We start from the raw sequence: 17,174 nt of genomic DNA on the forward strand, positions 1-17,174 counted from the left end.
GTCTTCACAGTGGCTGTCCTAGGAGATGTGTGTGGCACTTCCACTTTCTGTGGTACACATTTCTGTGTTGTTTTAGTATCTTACCCGTGGCAGGCATAATTGTGATTGCTATTATAATCAGAAAAAATCAACAGAATTCTTTAAATCCCTTGAGTGCACATCATGGTGTTTTTTGTTGAGTGACACAATGGACTGTCAGTTGATGAATTATGTAGTATGATCATATATGTGCTAGGATAGATATATATGTGGACTATGATAGAAGATTATGAATGATGGAGCACAGGTTGATTTTGCGTACCTGTCTCTCCAGTCGTCCAACAAACATTTCTTGAACAACTAGTATATACCAGGTATTATGTTAGGGGCTAGCATATGTTCTTCACTGTACTTCTTTAAAAGGAAGAGAGACACTCACGCAGACAAAGTGGCTCTCGTTGTAGTTAATAAAACTCAAAGACTGGACCGAGTGCGGTCTTACACCTGTAAGCCCAGCAATTTGGGAGGATGAAGTGGGCGGATCATTTGAGCCCAGGAGTTCGAGACCAGCCTGGGCAAAATGGCAAAACCTCATGCCTACAAAAAATACAATAAATTAGCCGGGCATGGTGATACACACCTGTAGTCCCAGCTACTTGGGAGGCTGAGCTGGGAGGATTGCTTGAGCCCGGGAGGCGTAGGTTGCAGTGAGCCAAGATAACACCACAGCACTCCAGCCTGGGTGACAGTATGAGACCCTGTCTCAAAAATAAATAAACAAATACATACATGCAGTAAATAAAACTTGAAGCAGCCAGAACACTTTTTGCAAATGATGTGAGCCACACCTGGGTATTCTGAGGTATTGGGATCCCCTTCTGCAATTATTCATTCCTCCACAGCTGCCACATAGAACAAGCAAATCTGACATCACAGCTCTTTTAAAAATCTCCCAGAATTCTACACTGGAATAAAGATCACCCAGTAAACTCAGCTGTGTTCATTCGTAGCAATTTCTCCTTGGAGTTAATACTAATCATTAGAAAAAAAAATACAGGAAGAAATAACTTCTCCCTATTCTTATTGTGATAAATTGTAACAATAGCAGACATTCCTATATAGATCCTATAAGCGATAAGAGGGAAAATAGGATTTGCAAATTAAGTATCTGAATAGATCTTTTAGAAAAAAATGTTTAGGATATCTGTTCTTTGTCTAAACTATTCTTAATAATGGCAAAAACTCCTTTCTTACATGGTTTGGGAAAACAAACAAGCAAAGTGTATTTTAAGCCATAGCATGAAAGTTTCCACTCTTTCTCAAAGCAAATTGTATTTCACTTGCCTTAAATAATACATATCTCTCCTAAATACATCATAAGACTGGACAGATTTGTGGAACAACTCCCCACAGCTGGGCAGTTTGACATTAATATCAAATTTCCTGTTGTTGTTTCAGAATTGTCTGTTTCACAGCAATATTACCAGTGACTTGAAAGCATTTACAGACAAGTTTGGTTTTGACGTCCTCATCCTGTTCTCCAGCTATCTGTCAGAGGAGCAGCAGCCGAGACGACAGATTGCTGTGTACTCAGAAAACATGGAGCTGTGCAGTCAGGTGAGCCCCTCCTCTGACCCCAACATGTTTCCCTGTGTCCTAACCTGCTGGCTCTCAGAACACACAGTGCAAGACAGAACAGATTGGTGGCTCATGAGCAATTAGCCCAAGAGGTAGAGTCCTAGAGGTTTGAGTTTTAGGAAATGATGGGGGTATTTTTACATTTGGCCTTTTAAGAAAGCCCCAAAAGCATTTCTCTTCTTGACTGAATCCATAGTGCAAAACATTAGCTCTTTCTCATCCCCAAAAGAGCAAGTCCTCCTTTGGGTGCTATTTTCTTCTAGGACTGCTCCCTGATCATAACTGACAAGGTTTAGCCCCTGTCTTAGGATCTGTTTGGTGCCCAGTGTTTAAGACCTGGTGATCTGATGCTTTAATCAAAGTTAGTTTGTCTCCAGGTACCAGAACTCTGACTAGGTAATCAATTATCCTCCAGGTTGATAGCTGAGTCTTTTAACCCAAGGCCTAGGAAATAAAAAAAAAAAAAAGAATTAGATAAATTAATCAAAATAGGCCATGGGATATACCAAGCCAGGTGTACTTAATAACTAATATGAGAACATACATGATTCATTATAATAGGAGCCACATGGGCCCTGGATGCTTCATCACTTATTTTTCCTCACCAATGGATTCAATGCCTTATGTACCCATGGGTGGCTAGAGGCACAGTCTCTGCCCCTTTCTTTTCTACATCCTCCTTTCTGTCCCCCAAGAGCTCCACTGTAGCTCACTTGACCCATGCCTGTGGGTACTCTCGGGCTCTCTCAAGTCCGAATGTGAAAGAGCATCTCCTCCTCTGACCTGCGTCACCAGCCTGTGGTTTTTTCAACACTTTCCTCTGCATTTGGTTTCAAAGCTAAATTTCATCTTTGGTCACTGACTTCCCAGGGACGGGATTTAGGCCTTGGAAGCCTACAATGTGGCGGCTTTCAAATCACGTTTAGCAGTAGACCCCTTTTTCAAACCAATTTGAAAATTGGTTCATTGGAAACAGACAAAATTAGAAGAGCAGATGAAGGAGTTAAAAGCCCTTGAGTTGACCCCAGTCCTCCTCTCTTCTCCCCTTCCACCCTCCCCACCCTAGTAATAGCCAGAGGTGGATCCCTGGAATCTTAAACAACAGAGTCCTGGCTCTGGCCTGGCGAGTCCCTCTTGGCCTGTGTGGTCACACCACTGGCTGAGTCAGCCTTTGCAGCTGGGCTGCCTGGGTGCAGAACTCAGGCTCCAGCACTTGTTAGCTGTGTGTTGCTGGACAAGTTATTTAATCTTCCTGTATCTTCATTTCTTCATGGGTAAAATAGGAATAAAAAGAGTTCCTACCTTTTGGAATTACTGTGGTGATTAAAAGAGATAATGATCATAAAACCCTTAGAACCATGCCTGGCACATTAAAGCACTCAATGAATGTTAATTATTATTAGTAGTATCTGTGTGAGCTCCATGGTGGTAGTGGTGGTGGTTATTATTATTATTATTAATTTTACCTCTACTAATCCTGTGGGGCCATTTCAAAGGCCCAGCACAACAAAATACTCCTGACATTCCCTAAAAATCAGAAAGCCGTAACCCAGTTCTGGCCTCACACTGACCATCCGTCAGTGTCCCCTTGCCTCCCAGGTTGGCTTTGTCTGTTTTGGGCTCCATGCCTCCGTTACCTGGGGTGAAAGGGACCGAGGGGTCCTGAGTGCTGTTCGGAAAGGTCAGACCCTGGGAGCATCTTTGTCTTTCCTACTCTCTCTTTTGCATTCTGAAGCTGTCAGAGGTTCAAGCAGCCCTGGCTGCCCCCTCCCAAACAAGAGCCTGTCTCCTGACATTTTCCCCTTATTCCAACACTTTTCCTATAGTTGTCAGCAACATGCATTATCTCTGGTTTTTTGCAACTTGAATTACATTGCTATTGGAAGATGGTATTATATTACAGTTAGGAAAGAAGTTAGATGGTTTAAACTCCTTTACCCAAAACATTCAGGAGCCATCAAAATCGAGCACCTGGATTTTGAATTAAACAGAGAGACAGTTGGTTAGAATTGGAGAAAGGGTTTGTGGTACAGTAATCAGAACTTTCTAAGTTTGAGATCTTCTTTTTCAGACAGATGAACACAGATTAATTTTATATTTAAAAATTAAGCGAGATAAATTGCAAAGTGCAATTGCAAAGTGCAACAGTGCCTGAGTGCTGACACAAATTCCTGTGCCTTCCGACAGATTTGCTGTGAGCTGGAAGAGTGTCAGAACCCTTGCCTAGAACTGGAGCCCTTTGACTGTGGCTGTGATGAGATCCTAGTGTACCAACAAGAGGACCCTTCGGTGACTTGTGATCAGGTGGTTCTCGTTGTCAAGGAAGTCATCAACAGGAGGTGTCCAGAGATGGTCTCCAACAGCCGGACGTCCTCAACAGAAGCCGTGGCAGGCAGTGCCCCCCTCTCCCAGGGGTCTTCTGGGATTATGGAATTGTATGGTTCTGACATAGAGCCACAACCCGGCTCTGTGAATTTCATAGAGAACCCTCCAGATCTCAGTGATTCTAACCAGGCTCAGGTGGATGCCAACGTAGACCTTGTTAGCCCAGACAGCGGACTGGCTACCATCAGGAGCAGCCGCTCATCCAAGGAGAGCTCTGTTTTCCTCAGTGACGACAGCCCTGTGGGAGAAGGTGCTGGGCCTCACCACACCCTCCTCCCAGGGCTTGACTCCTACAGCCCCATCCCTGAAGGGGCGGTGGCGGAGGAACACGCATGGTCTGGAGAACACGGTGAACACTTCGACCTCTTCAATTTTGACCCAGCACCCATGGCTTCTGGACAGTCCCAGCAATCTTCTCATTCTGCAGACTACTCCCCAGCAGATGACTTCTTCCCCAACAATGACCTGTCAGAAGGACAGCTCCCCGCTGGGCCTGAAGGACTTGATGGCATGGGAACCAACATGTCTAATTATTCATCCAGTTCACTTTTGTCGGGGGCTGGCAAAGATAGCCTTGTGGAATATGATGAGGAGTTCGTCCAGAGACAAGAAAGTCCCAGAGATAACTCTGAAAGAAATTTGAGCCTGACAGATTTTGTGGGAGATGAATCCCCTTCCCCAGAAAGGCTAAAAAATATTGGAAAGAGGATCCCACCAACACCCATGAATAGTTTAGTAGAAAGCTCGCCATCCACTGAAGAACCAGCCTCACTCTATACAGTAGATATGACCCAAAAAGCAACTGACACAGGTCACATGGGGCCACCTCAGACCCATGCACGGTGCAGCAGCTGGTGGGGTGGTTTGGAAATTGACTCCAAAAATATTGCAGATGCGTGGAGTTCCAGTGAACAGGAATCTGTTTTCCAGAGCCCTGAATCATGGAAAGAGCATAAGCCAAGCTCCATTGATAGGAGAGCCTCAGATTCTGTATTTCAACCAAAGAGTCTCGAATTTACAAAGTCAGGTCCCTGGGAGTCTGAATTTGGTCAGCCTCAACTGGGTGGCAATGATATTCAAGACCAAAATGAGGAAAGCTTGCCATTCCAGAACCTGCCTGTGGAGAAGTCACCTTTGCCAAATACATCTTCCCAAGGAACAAACCACCTGATAGAAGACTTTGCTTCTTTGTGGCATTCTGGTGGCTCTCCTACAGCCATGCCTGAGCCCTGGGGAAATCCTACAGATGATGGTGAACCAGCAGCTGTGGCGCCATTCCCCGCCTGGAGTGCATTTGGTAAAGAAGATCATGCTGAAGCTTTAAAAACTACCTGGAATTTGCACCCAACAAGTGGCGAGACACCTTCTGTTAGGGACCCGAATGAGTGGGCCATGGCGAAAAGTGGGTTTGCCTTTTCTTCTTCAGAACTACTGGACAATTCACCCAGTGAGATAAACAATGAAGCAGCTCCAGAAATCTGGGGCAAGAGAAACAATGACTCCAGGGATCACATTTTTGCACCTGGAAATCCCAGTTCTGATCTGGATCACACATGGACTAATTCTAAGCCACCAAAAGAAGATCAGAATGGTTTAGTGGATCCTAAAACTAGGGACAAGGTATATGAAAAGGTAGATTCCTGGAAGCTTTTTGAGGAGAATATGAAGAAAGGAGGGTCAGATGTCCTAGTTCCTTGGGAAGATTCCTTCTTATCTTACAAATGTTCTGATTACAGTGCATCCAACCTAGGAGAAGATTCGGTGCCTTCCCCCTTAGATACCAATTATTCCACCTCAGACTCTTACACATCACCAACATTTGCTGGAGATGAAAAGGAAACTGAACACAAGCCATTTGCTAAAGAGGAAGGTTTTGAGTCAAAAGATGGTAACTCCACGGCAGAGGAGACTGACATTCCTCCTCAGTCACCGCAACAGTCATCTCGGAATCGAATCAGTTCAGGTCCTGGGAACCTAGACATGTGGGCTTCACCTCATGCAGATAACAGTTCTGAAATAAATGCCACTCACGACCCAGATGAAAATGAACTCAAGACAGAGCACACAGATGGTAAGAATGTCTCCATGGAGGATGACATGGGGGAAAGCAGCCAGTCCAGTTACGACGACCCCAGCATGATGCAACTGTACAATGAAACAAACCGACAACTCACACTTTTGCACAGCAGCACCAACTCCCGGCAGACGGCCCCTGACAGTCTCGACTTGTGGAACAGAGTGATCTTGGAGGATACTCAGTCCACTGCAACGATCTCAGATATGGACAATGATTTGGACTGGGATGACTGTAGTGGGGGTGTAGCAATCCCCAGTGATGGTCAAACAGAAGTATACATGGCTGAAGGTTCCGAGCCGGAAACCCGATTTAGAGTGAGACAGCTGGAACCCTGGGGCTTGGAGTATCAGGAAGCAAATCAGGTAGATTGGGAGCTCCCTGCCTCTGATGAGCATACCAAGGACAGTGTTCCCAGTGAACATCACACACTGAATGAGAAAAGTGGGCAGCTAATTGCAAACAGTATTTGGGATTCTGTCATGAGAGATAAAGACATGTCATCATTCATGTTACCAGGCTCCTCACATATCACAGATTCAGAGCAAAGCGAATTGCCTCCTGAAATCCCCAGCCATTCAGCAAATGTTAACGATACTCACTCCCCAGATGTGCCAGCAGCCTCTGGAACCAGTGAATTAGAGGCACTTGTATCTCATCTTGACAACCAGGACACAGAGAGGGAAACCCTGCAAAGTGATGCAGCATCCTTGGCGACTAGGCTTGAGAATCCAGGGCATTTTGCACACCCAGATCCATGGAAAGGTCATGGCGATGGACAAAGTGAAAGTGAGAAGGAAGCCCAGGGAGCCACCGACAGGGGGCACCTTGATGAAGAGGAGGTGATCACCTCTGGTGTGGAGAATGCCTCAGGGATTTCTGAAAAAGGGCAGAGTGACCAGGAACTGTCTTCTCTGGTTGCATCTGAACATCAGGAAATCTGCGTTAAATCAGGCAAAATTAGCTCTCTTGCTGTCACTTTCAGTCCTCAAACTGAGGAACCAGAGGAAGTTTTAGAGTATGAAAAGGGGTCTTACAATCTAGACTCCCGTGATGTGCAAACAGGGATGTCCGCAGATAACCTGCAGCCAAAAGATACCTATGAAAAGCACCCCATGCGTCAGAGAAATTCAGGTGAAACTGCTGAGACTTCAGATGGGATGCATTTCACAAAATATGTATCTGTACCTGAAAAGGATCTTGAGAAAACTGAAGAATGTAACATTCTAGAGCCAGAGAACGTGGGTGGAGGGCCACCTCACAAAGTTCCCCGAAGTCTTGACTTTGGGGACGTCCTTATAGACAGTGATGTGCATGTCAGCAGCACACGTTCTGAGATAACCAAAAATCTTGACGTTAAGGGGACTGCAAATAGCCTTCCAGGAGCCGGTTCATCTGGAAATTTTGACAGAGATACTATTTCTAGTGAGTATACTCATTCAAGTGCATCAAGTCCTGAGTTAAATGACTCTTCAGTTGCACTGTCCTCCTGGGGCCAACAACCCAGTTCAGGGTATCAGGAAGAAAACCAAGGCAACTGGAGTGAACAGAATCACCAAGAATCTGAACTAATTACCACTGATGGCCAAGTAGAAATAGTTACCAAAATGAAGGATTTAGAGAAAAACAGAATAAATGAGTTTGAAAAGAGCTTTGATCGCAAAACTCCTACATTTTTAGAGATCTGGAATGACTCCGTTGATGGTGATTCCTTTTCCTCTTTATCCAGTCCTGAAACAGGCAAATATTCTGAACATTCAGGGACACATCAGGAAAGCAATCTAATTGCTAGCTACCAGGAGAAAAATGAACATGACATTTGTGCAATTGTGCAGCCAGAGGATGCCAGGGTCATTTCAACAAGCTCAGGTTCCGACGATGACAGTGTCGGTGGTGAAGAGTCAGTGGAGGAAGAGATCCAGGTGGCCAACTGCCATGTTGCTCATGATGAATCCAGAGCTTGGGATTCATTGAATGAATCTAATAAGTTCTTGGTCACAGCTGATCCTAAGTCTGAAAATATTTACGACTACCTAGACAGCTCAGAGCCAGCAGAGAATGAGAATAAGTCAAACCCATTCTGTGACAATCAACAAAGCAGCCCTGATCCCTGGACTTTCTCACCATTAACGGAGACTGAAATACAGATTACAGCAGTGGAGAAGGAGACGAGATCTTCTCCAGAAACAGGGAAGACAGGAGATGTTGCATGGCAAATATCTCCCAAAGCTGAACCAAAGAACGAAGATACTTCTCAACTGGAAATGCTGGGCATCTCAGCTGATAGCACTGAGTGGTGGAATGCCTCACCCCAGGAAGGGAGACTAATTGAAAGTCCATTTGAAAGGGAGCTGTCTGACTCCAGTGGTGTGTTGGAGATAAATTCTTCAGTATACCAAAACACCAGTCCCTGGGGAGTACCAGTTCAGGGTGATATTGAGCCCATGGAAACACGCTATACGAATCCTTTTAGTGACAACCATCAGTCACCCTTTCTGGAAGGTAATGGGAAGAACTCCCATGAGCAACTCTGGAACATTCAACCAAGACAGCCAGACCCAGATGCTGACAAGTTCAGCCAGCTTGTAACATTAGACCAAATTAAAGAAAAGGACTCAAGAGAGCAAACCTTTGTGTCTGCTGCTGGTGATGAGCTGACTCCTGAAACACCTACCCAAGAGCAGTGTCAGGACACCATGCTGTCAGTCTGCGATCAGCCAGATGCAGCCTTTACTCATGCAGAGGAAAATGGTTGTGTTACATCTAATGTTTCAACTAATGAAGGTCAAGAAACAAATCAGTGGGAACAAGAAAAATCATACCTAGGTGAGATGACAAACTCAAGCATTGCCACAGAAAATTTTCCTGCTGTCAGTTCTCCCACCCAACTGATAATGAAGCCAGGCTCTGAATGGGATGGCTGTACCCCAAGTGAGGACTCCCGAGGTACCTTTGTGCCAGATATTTTACATGGCAACTTTCAAGAGGGTGGGCAGCTGGCCTCTGCCGCGCCTGACTTGTGGCTAGATGCTAAGAAGCCCTTCAGTTTGAAAGCAGATGGTGAGAATCCTGATATCCTGACGTACTGCGACCATGACAGCAATTCTCAGGCTTCCAACAGCCCTGATATATGTCACGATTCTGAAGGAAAGCAAGAGACTGAGAAGCACCTCAGTGCTTCCATGGGACCTGAAGTGGAATCCAGTGAGCTTTATCTCACTGAGCCAGAGATAGATGAAGAACCCATTCATGAGCCTGGACAGGAGTTTGTCCCATCCAATGCAGAACTCGATTCTGAAAACGCAGCTCCGCTGCCTCCAATTGGCAATCAAGCAGACATAATGGTCTCCTCTCAGCCCACCTCTCATAAAGGTTCACCTGAACCTTCTGAAATAAATGGTGACAACAGTACAGGTTTACAAGTATCAAAAAAAGGAGCCAGCCCAGATATGGAACCAGTTGACAGAAGAATCCCAAGGATTGAAAATGTGGCAACTAGCATTTTTGTAACTCACCAAGAGCCAACTCCAGAAGGTGACAGTTCTTGGATATCAGACAGCTTTTCTCCTGAAAGTCAGCCTGGTGCAAGAGCTTTGTTTGATGGTGATCCACATTTATCCACAGAGAATCCTGCCATGGTTGCTGATGCTTTGCTAGCCTCAGACACTTGTCTGGATATAAGCGAAGCTGCCTTTGACCACAGTTTCAGCGATGCCTCAGGTCTCAACACATCCACGGGAACAATAGATGACATGAGTAAACTGACGTTATCCGAAGGCCATCCCGAAACGCCAGTTGATGGGGACCTAGGGAAGCAAGATATCTGCTCATCTGAAGCCTCTTGGGGTGATTTTGAATACGATGTAATGGGCCAGAATATCGATGAAGATTTACTGAGAGAGCCTGAACACTTCCTGTACAGTGGTGACCCTCCTTTGGAGGAAGATTCTCTGAAGCAGTCGCTGGCACCATACACACCTCCCTTTGATTTGTCTTATCTCACAGAACCTGCCCAGAGTGCTGAAACAATAGAGGAAGCTGGGTCTCCAGAGGATGAGTCTCTGGGATGCAGAGCAGCAGAGATAGTGCTTTCTGCACTTCCTGATCAAAGAAGTGAGGGAAACAAGGCTGAGACCAAAAACAGACTGCCTGGATCCCAGCTGGCTGTGCTGCATATTCATGAAGACCCTGAGTCCGTTTATTTGCCGGTAGGAGCAGGCTCCAACATTTTGTCTCCATCAAACATTGACTGGGAAGTAGAAACAGATAATTCTGACTTACCAGCAGGTGGAGACATAGGACCACCAAAAGGTAAGAAACGTCCCATTCTCCCACTTCCAAGAAACTGCTGCGTTGATTAAACTAGTGCATATTTGTAAGACACACTCTTCCTACCAATGAGGGTAGAGAGAAAACTAACTACATTTGCAAGGCATGCCTCACTAAGTCCTGTATCATAACAGCAGTAAAATCTAGTGCATATGTAATACCTATTCCTGATAGTGCATGAGAAAATCGAATGACTCTACAAAATAAAAATATTTTCTAGCTGGGCGCGGTGGCTCACGCCTCTAATCCCAGCACTTTGGGAGGCCAAGGTGGGGGGGGCGGGGATCACCTGATGTCAGGTGTTCAAGACCAGCCTGGCCAATATGGTGAAACCCCGTCTCTACTAAAAATACAAAAATTAGCTGGGCGTGGGGGCAGGCGCCTGTAGTCCCAGCTACTCAGGAGGCTGAGGCAGAAGAACAGCTTGCAACCAGGAGGTGGAGGTTTCAGTGAGCCGAGATCACACCATTGCACTCTAGCCTGGGTGACAGAGCGGGACTCTGTCTCAAATGAATGAATGAATACATAAATAAATAAAATATATAAAAAATATTAAGTTACCTCTTTTTGATGATCATTTGCAAGGATCACAAATCACACAATGTGTTCATTAAACCTTGTTCTCCTTCTCATTCAACTTCCACTTCTAGGTGCCAGCAGGGAAATACCAGAATTGGAAGAAGAAAAAACAATTCCTACCAAAGAGCCTGAGCAGATAAAATCAGAATACAAGGAAGAAAGATGTACAGAGAAGAATGAAGATCGTCATGCACTACACATGGATTACATACTTGTAAACCATGAAGAAAATTCACACTCAAAGCCAGAGGCCTGTGAAGAAAGAGAAAGCATAGCTGAATTAGAATTGTACGTAGGTTCCAAAGAAACAGGGCTGCAGGGAACTCACTTAGCAAGCTTCCCAGACACGTGTCAGCCAGCCTCCTTAAATGAAAGAAAAGGTCTCTCTGCAGAGAAAATGTCTTCTAAGGGCGATACGAGATCATCTTTTGAAAGCCCTGCACAAGACCAGAGTTGGATGTTCTTGGGCCATAGTGAGGTTGGTGATCCATCACTGGATGCCAGGGACTCAGGGCCTGGGTGGTCTGGCAAGGCTGTGGAGCCATTCTCTGAACTCAGCTTGGGTGAGGGTCCCCAGCTGCAGATTCTGGAAGAAATGAAGCCTCTAGAATCTTTAGCACCAGAGCAAGCCTCTGGTCCAGTCAGCCAATCACAGAAGAGTAAGAGCCGAGGCAGGGCTGGCCGGGATGCAATTACGTTGCAGGCTGTCACCCATGACAATGAATGGGAAATGCTTTCACCACAGCCTGTTCAGAAAAACATGATCCCTGACACAGAAATGGAGGAGGAGACAGAGTTCCTTGAGCTCGGAACCAGGAAACCAAGACCAAATGGGTAAGCAAAAAGCTAGATTTATTTTTTTTCCTGAAAAGCAATTTATTTAGAAACCTGGGAAATGGTTAGAGGTTATGGAATATGAAGAATACCTGGATGATAGCATCTTTGCTTATATTGAATGCAAGGCACACCATCAGCAAAAGCAGCTACTAGATAACTATAACCATAATGATAATTTGTGTACATTTTCAGCCAAAAAGGCCCTTCAATTTTCATTCAGAGTCTTATACCTACCCCCCAGCTGCCACCCCACCTACTTAAATACCTACATGACTCTTAAACAGGCAGGTGGGAATACAAGGAAGTGACACTAACATTTAATCAGCACCTACTATGTGCAAGGCAGTTTGTATACATTTTCTCATTTAATCCTAACATGCCAGTGGGGGGAATGGAAGGGGTGGGGTTGAGTAGGGGGATTCGAGGCTCAGAAAGTTTCTATAATTTGCCTAGAATTAAGTAACCAGAGTGAACACTCTGGGATTTAAAGCTCACCACCTCCAAAGCCTGTACTTTCTCAGTTGACACACCACTTAGCATACAGAGGCATTTTCATATTTTCAAATACAAGGCATTTTCTGGTTTTATGTAAGCACCTAACTTATAGTTAGATAAGAGAGAGAGAGACTCCACAGCAGTCTCCAAATCGCAGTGTAACACATTCATTCCCTAATTGGCAGAGAAATTGGCAAACTGTCATCAAATCAGCGATTCAGTCATTCATTCACTTATTCATTCATTCATTCATTCATTCACCATGTGGTTTTTGAGAGCTTGCTCTGTGCTGTGGTTCTGGGTAGCCAATGGGCATTTATCAGGGAATAGGATGTCATGGCTGCCCTCAAGCTTCCAGTCTCTGCTGAAACTATTTAGCATTCTTCATTTCTCTTCATTTGTGTTTATGAAGCCCACCTGCTTCCAGGGACAAAAGAACCAATTGTGAAAAGTAACTTAAGTAACGGGAAAGTCATGTTTCCTCCTTAAAATGTAATAGAGAAAAGATATCGGCCAGGCGCGGTGGCTCACACCTGTAATCCCAACACCTTGGGAGCCCAAGGTGAGTGGATCACTTGAGGTCAGGAGTTTGAAACCACCCTGGCTAACATGGTGAAACCCCGTCTCTACTAAAAATTCAAAACTTAGCCAGGGGTGGTGGCAGCACCTGTAATCCCAGCTACTTGGGAGGCTGAGACAGGAGAATTGCTTGAACCTGGGAGATGGAGGTTGCAGTGAGCCAAGATCGTGTCACTGCACTCCAGCCTGAGTGACAGAACCAGACTCCGTCTCAAAAAAAAAGAAAAGTGAGAAAAGATATCTTTTTCCTACTCAGCTTGGGAGTATAAAGGACTATACACACCACATACCCATAGTGAGTCAAGGAATCTGCATTCCAGCCTGCCTCTACCATGACTGATTATACATTTTAGGATTAATCCCAGGCTTAGATTTTCTCATCCGTAAAATTAGTGAGTTGGGCTGAAAGATCTCAAGCCTTCCTGCAATATTAAATTCTGGGAAGTTAATTTGTGTGGAAACAGAATGTGTCCAGGGGGAGCTTTGGCATTCACAAATTACATTTCTTGATGAAAGGAACAAGGACAATGGAAAGAATAGCTGGGGTATGTTGAGGATTAGCAAAGTGCAGAAGGGGTTAAAAGCGCTACCATATTCCAGGGCAGCTTCATAAATCCAGACATTGTCAGCTGGCCTAATCCTTCTTTCTTCCTGTCAAGCTATTTTCTTCCAGAGAGACCCCAGATCCGTTATCAGAAAGAGAGTACCAGATGGATCCCAGCAGCCCTGCTGGCATTGTTATAGATTGAGCTCAGAACTCAGGCAGCCATGAGTTGGCTGAACTATTGTTTGGCTTCTTGTCTGCATTTTGCACATGCCCCTGAGATCCAACAGATGACAGTCAGTGTTGAATTGTGCCACCAGCACCTTTTCTTTCAACAAGATTTCTTTGCTCATCCTTTTCTGCTCAGCTTTCGTAGTAATGAAACTTTTCTCACAATGGGGATGGGGCAGATTTTCCCTCCGGCATGTGTATTATCTTTTGCATAAATAATTTACTCTGAATGTATAAGTCTCCCTCTGTGCTAGATTTTGGGAGAATAAAGAGTTGTCTAAAACAGTGGTTCTCTAAGTGGGGTCCTAAGAACAGCAGCATCAGTATCACCTGAGTACTTGTAAGATATGCAAATTATCGGCCCTGACTCAGACCTCCGGAATCAGGAACTCTGGGGGTGAGGCCCAGCCAGCTGAGCTTCAGCAATCCTGATGCCCTCCAAAGCTTGAAAACCACTGGTTTAAAACATACTGTCAGCCGTCCAGGAGTTTACAGTTTAACTAAAGAGTTAGACATAAGTAAAAAGGTAGATAGCAATATAATATTTAAGTCAAGCTAGTTAAAGTCTAATATCAGTTTAAGTATAAAATAGGTGTCGACTACAGGCTATTTGTTGTTTGAACCACGCGCTAAGCACTCTTTGCGCTGTTTCAGTTTACAAGGGCAACCTGCGAGACAAGAATTATACAAATGAGGAAAGAAAAGGAGAGACGTCTGTTTCGGGCGCGTTTAGGGAGCAGGCAGCAGGAAGGGCTTATTCTCTGTCAGACACAGGAGACAGAGTGCCCAGGGCCCATGATACTTTAAGGAGCCCATGAGAATATTTTCCTTTATAGTCAGAAGAAAAAATTTTATAATTTCATGTGGATTTGTCCTTATACCAACAAAGTTATAAAATAAATTTTTAAAAAATGTTTTAATAACAGAAGGGGCTTATGAAAGTCACTAAAGGAAAGGTCATAATTTGGAAAGGCAAAGAAGAGGGTAAGAAACTAGCTGAGTGAACTGGGATGAATACTATGAAGGAAGCCATGGAGACAGGAAGGTAATCACAGAAGCAAAACAATGAGATAGCTGTGGTTTCCCAAACAAAAACCTGGAAACATCTTCTGACACATAATCTGATCATAGAACAGAAGATCCAAAATCAAGACCATTCTGCAAAAAAGAAAATTAAGAAAGGCTCTTCTTAAATAGAAATAGGTTCATAGTATGTGCAATATGACTCACCAGCTGCAAATCAGCTTCTTCCCTCCCCTCCTTCAGCCTCAGCCTCTCTCAGCTCCCAAACTGTTTTGAGAGCTGCAAGCCACATTTTCAAAATCTGAGAAAGCATGAGAAAAATGCCTTTTCTCCTCATATGCCACCTACTGACTCTTGTTAACAAAACTTGTTACTAGGGCTGAAAACCTCTCTCCCTTGAGATTTGCAGCACTGCATTCATGTTCCCTAGGATCAATCTTTCCAGAATCCTTTGCCAACACCTTGGTCATCCTCCAGCTATAGACCTGTCCAGCAGGGGATCAAATACCAGTTCCCCGAGACAGTGATGGATGTGCCTGATCTTTCCTACATAGTCACAAAGAACATTTGCAGGGTAATCTGTAGCACACAGACCTTTCTTAAAAGGAAGAAACACTTAGCTGTTTATTTTAAAGAAAGCATGATTGGAAGAATGATGTGTGAAGAAAGGGGTAATTTGGTTGCATATTAGGGTTTTTCAGAAAAACAGAACAAATAGGAGATATCTGTATTTGGATCTCCATCTTGCTATCTAGCTAGCTACTGAGAGAATTTTAAGGAATTGGCTTATGCGATTATGGGGGCTGGCAAGTCTGAAGTCTGTAGGGCAAGCTGGCAGCCTGGAAACTCAAGGAAGAGTCAGCATTGCAGTCGTGAATGTGAGTTCTGCAGGGCTGCGGGCTGGAAATGCAGGCAGGTTTCTGGGCTGCAGTCTTCAGGAGAATTCCTTCTTCTTCAGGAAACTTCAGACTTTGCTATTAAGACCTTCATCTGATTGGATGAAGGCCCCTCACATTATGGAGGGTAATTTGCTTTACTCAAAGTCTGCCTATTTCAATGTTAATCACATCAAAAAAAAAAAATACTTTTACAACAACATCTAAACTGGTGTCTGACCAAATAACTGGGCACCATAGCCTAGCCAAGTCGAAACGTAAACATTAACTATCACAGGTTATAGTAAAAAATCTGATCTATATGTTAAACAAGGATTAAGTCATTAAAATTTTAAAAGTCACTATCTGAATTATATGAAAATGTGACAATCGATATAGATATATTGGCTTTCCATAGATATGAGCATAGAAATAATGTGCAAGGGAATTTTAAAAAATCGTTTCCAAGAGGACTGAGAAAACGGATGATACTCAACTGATGAATCTTTTGGAGATACAGGCAGCCGTCAGGGATGGAGGGTGGGGGTGGGGGGTGGGGTGGGGAGGAGGGGAGGAGAAGAGAGGAAATCGTTGTGTCATGTACTTTTGAAACAGTATTAGACATAACCTGACCCTCATATTTGTGGAGCTGTATCTTGTTTCGCAGCTCTGTGAGGTGAGGTATTCAGTATTCCCTGAAATAAAGATGACCTTCAAACACAGTGTATTTGGTTCTATGGTGATCTGTCTGCATCCTTTCTTTTTAAATTAGTAATTTTCACCTTTTTTCCTGTCTGATAACACTGTAGAAAAGAATTTATCTTTCTGCTTATGAGTGACACCGTGAGTTCTTTTTGTTTTTCGTGAAGTCGGACTTTTTCTGTCTATGACTTATGGTTGGGGAGTTAGTACATTGGGTCTTTTATCCACGTGAATGTTGAAAATGAGAAATAGATTTTAAAAATCAGTTGACTCTTTCTCTCAATGTTGGGTAACGGGAACCCTTAGAAGCATCAGGCAGACCAAGCCATACCCCAGTTCTGAACATTTGCCATTTCTCAGAGGTGAGTTGATGCTCTCTAAACTCCAGTGCGCCCTTGCCTATTCACCGTTTTTGGGCTTTGCCCTGTACCAAACCTGGAAGAACAAACTTAGCACTGACTCTGTGTTCATTTATTTTTGTAATTATATTTGATCTGTTGGTGTGGTATGTTGGTGAGTTGGTGGTGATAAATATCATTAAAAGTCCTTTGCCGGGCACAGTGGCTCACCCCTGTAATCTCAGCACTTCGGAAGGCCAAGGCGGGTGGATCACCTGAGGTCACGAGTTTGAGACCAGCCTGGCCAACATGGCAAAACCCCGTCTGTACTAAAAATACAAAAATTAGCCAGGCATGGTGGCACACGCCTGTAATCCCAGCTACTCGGGAGGCTGAGGCAAGAGAATCGCTTGAACCCAGGAGGCGGAGTTTGCAGTGAGCCGAGATCATGCCACTTCACTCCAGCCTGGGTGAAAGACCAAAACTTTGTCAAAAAAAAAAAAAAACCAATCCTTTACATTTGCAGTTTAATTCAGGACTTAGTCTCTTTCCTTCATTTCCTTCTT

At 44.3% G+C, this 17,174-nt stretch overlaps 1 protein-coding gene across 6 annotated transcripts in view; it reads left to right on the forward strand.

Moving 5' to 3' along the window:
- Positions 1-17,174, forward strand: part of PRUNE2 (prune homolog 2 with BCH domain) — a 297,985-nt gene that overhangs the window by 193,798 nt on the left and 87,013 nt on the right. For all 6 annotated transcript variants that reach the window (XM_030809666.1, XM_030809689.1, XM_030809702.1 and 3 more), the window contains exons 7-9: positions 1,438-1,596; positions 3,805-10,387; positions 11,056-11,818. In XM_030809666.1, the coding sequence (XP_030665526.1) occupies positions 1,438-1,596; positions 3,805-10,387; positions 11,056-11,818 (7,505 nt within the window). The remainder of the gene's footprint in view (positions 1-1,437; positions 1,597-3,804; positions 10,388-11,055; positions 11,819-17,174) is intronic.

Source organism: Nomascus leucogenys, chromosome 1a, assembly GCF_006542625.1.
Source record: "Nomascus leucogenys isolate Asia chromosome 1a, Asia_NLE_v1, whole genome shotgun sequence".
Taxonomy (NCBI): domain Eukaryota; kingdom Metazoa; phylum Chordata; class Mammalia; order Primates; family Hylobatidae; genus Nomascus; species Nomascus leucogenys.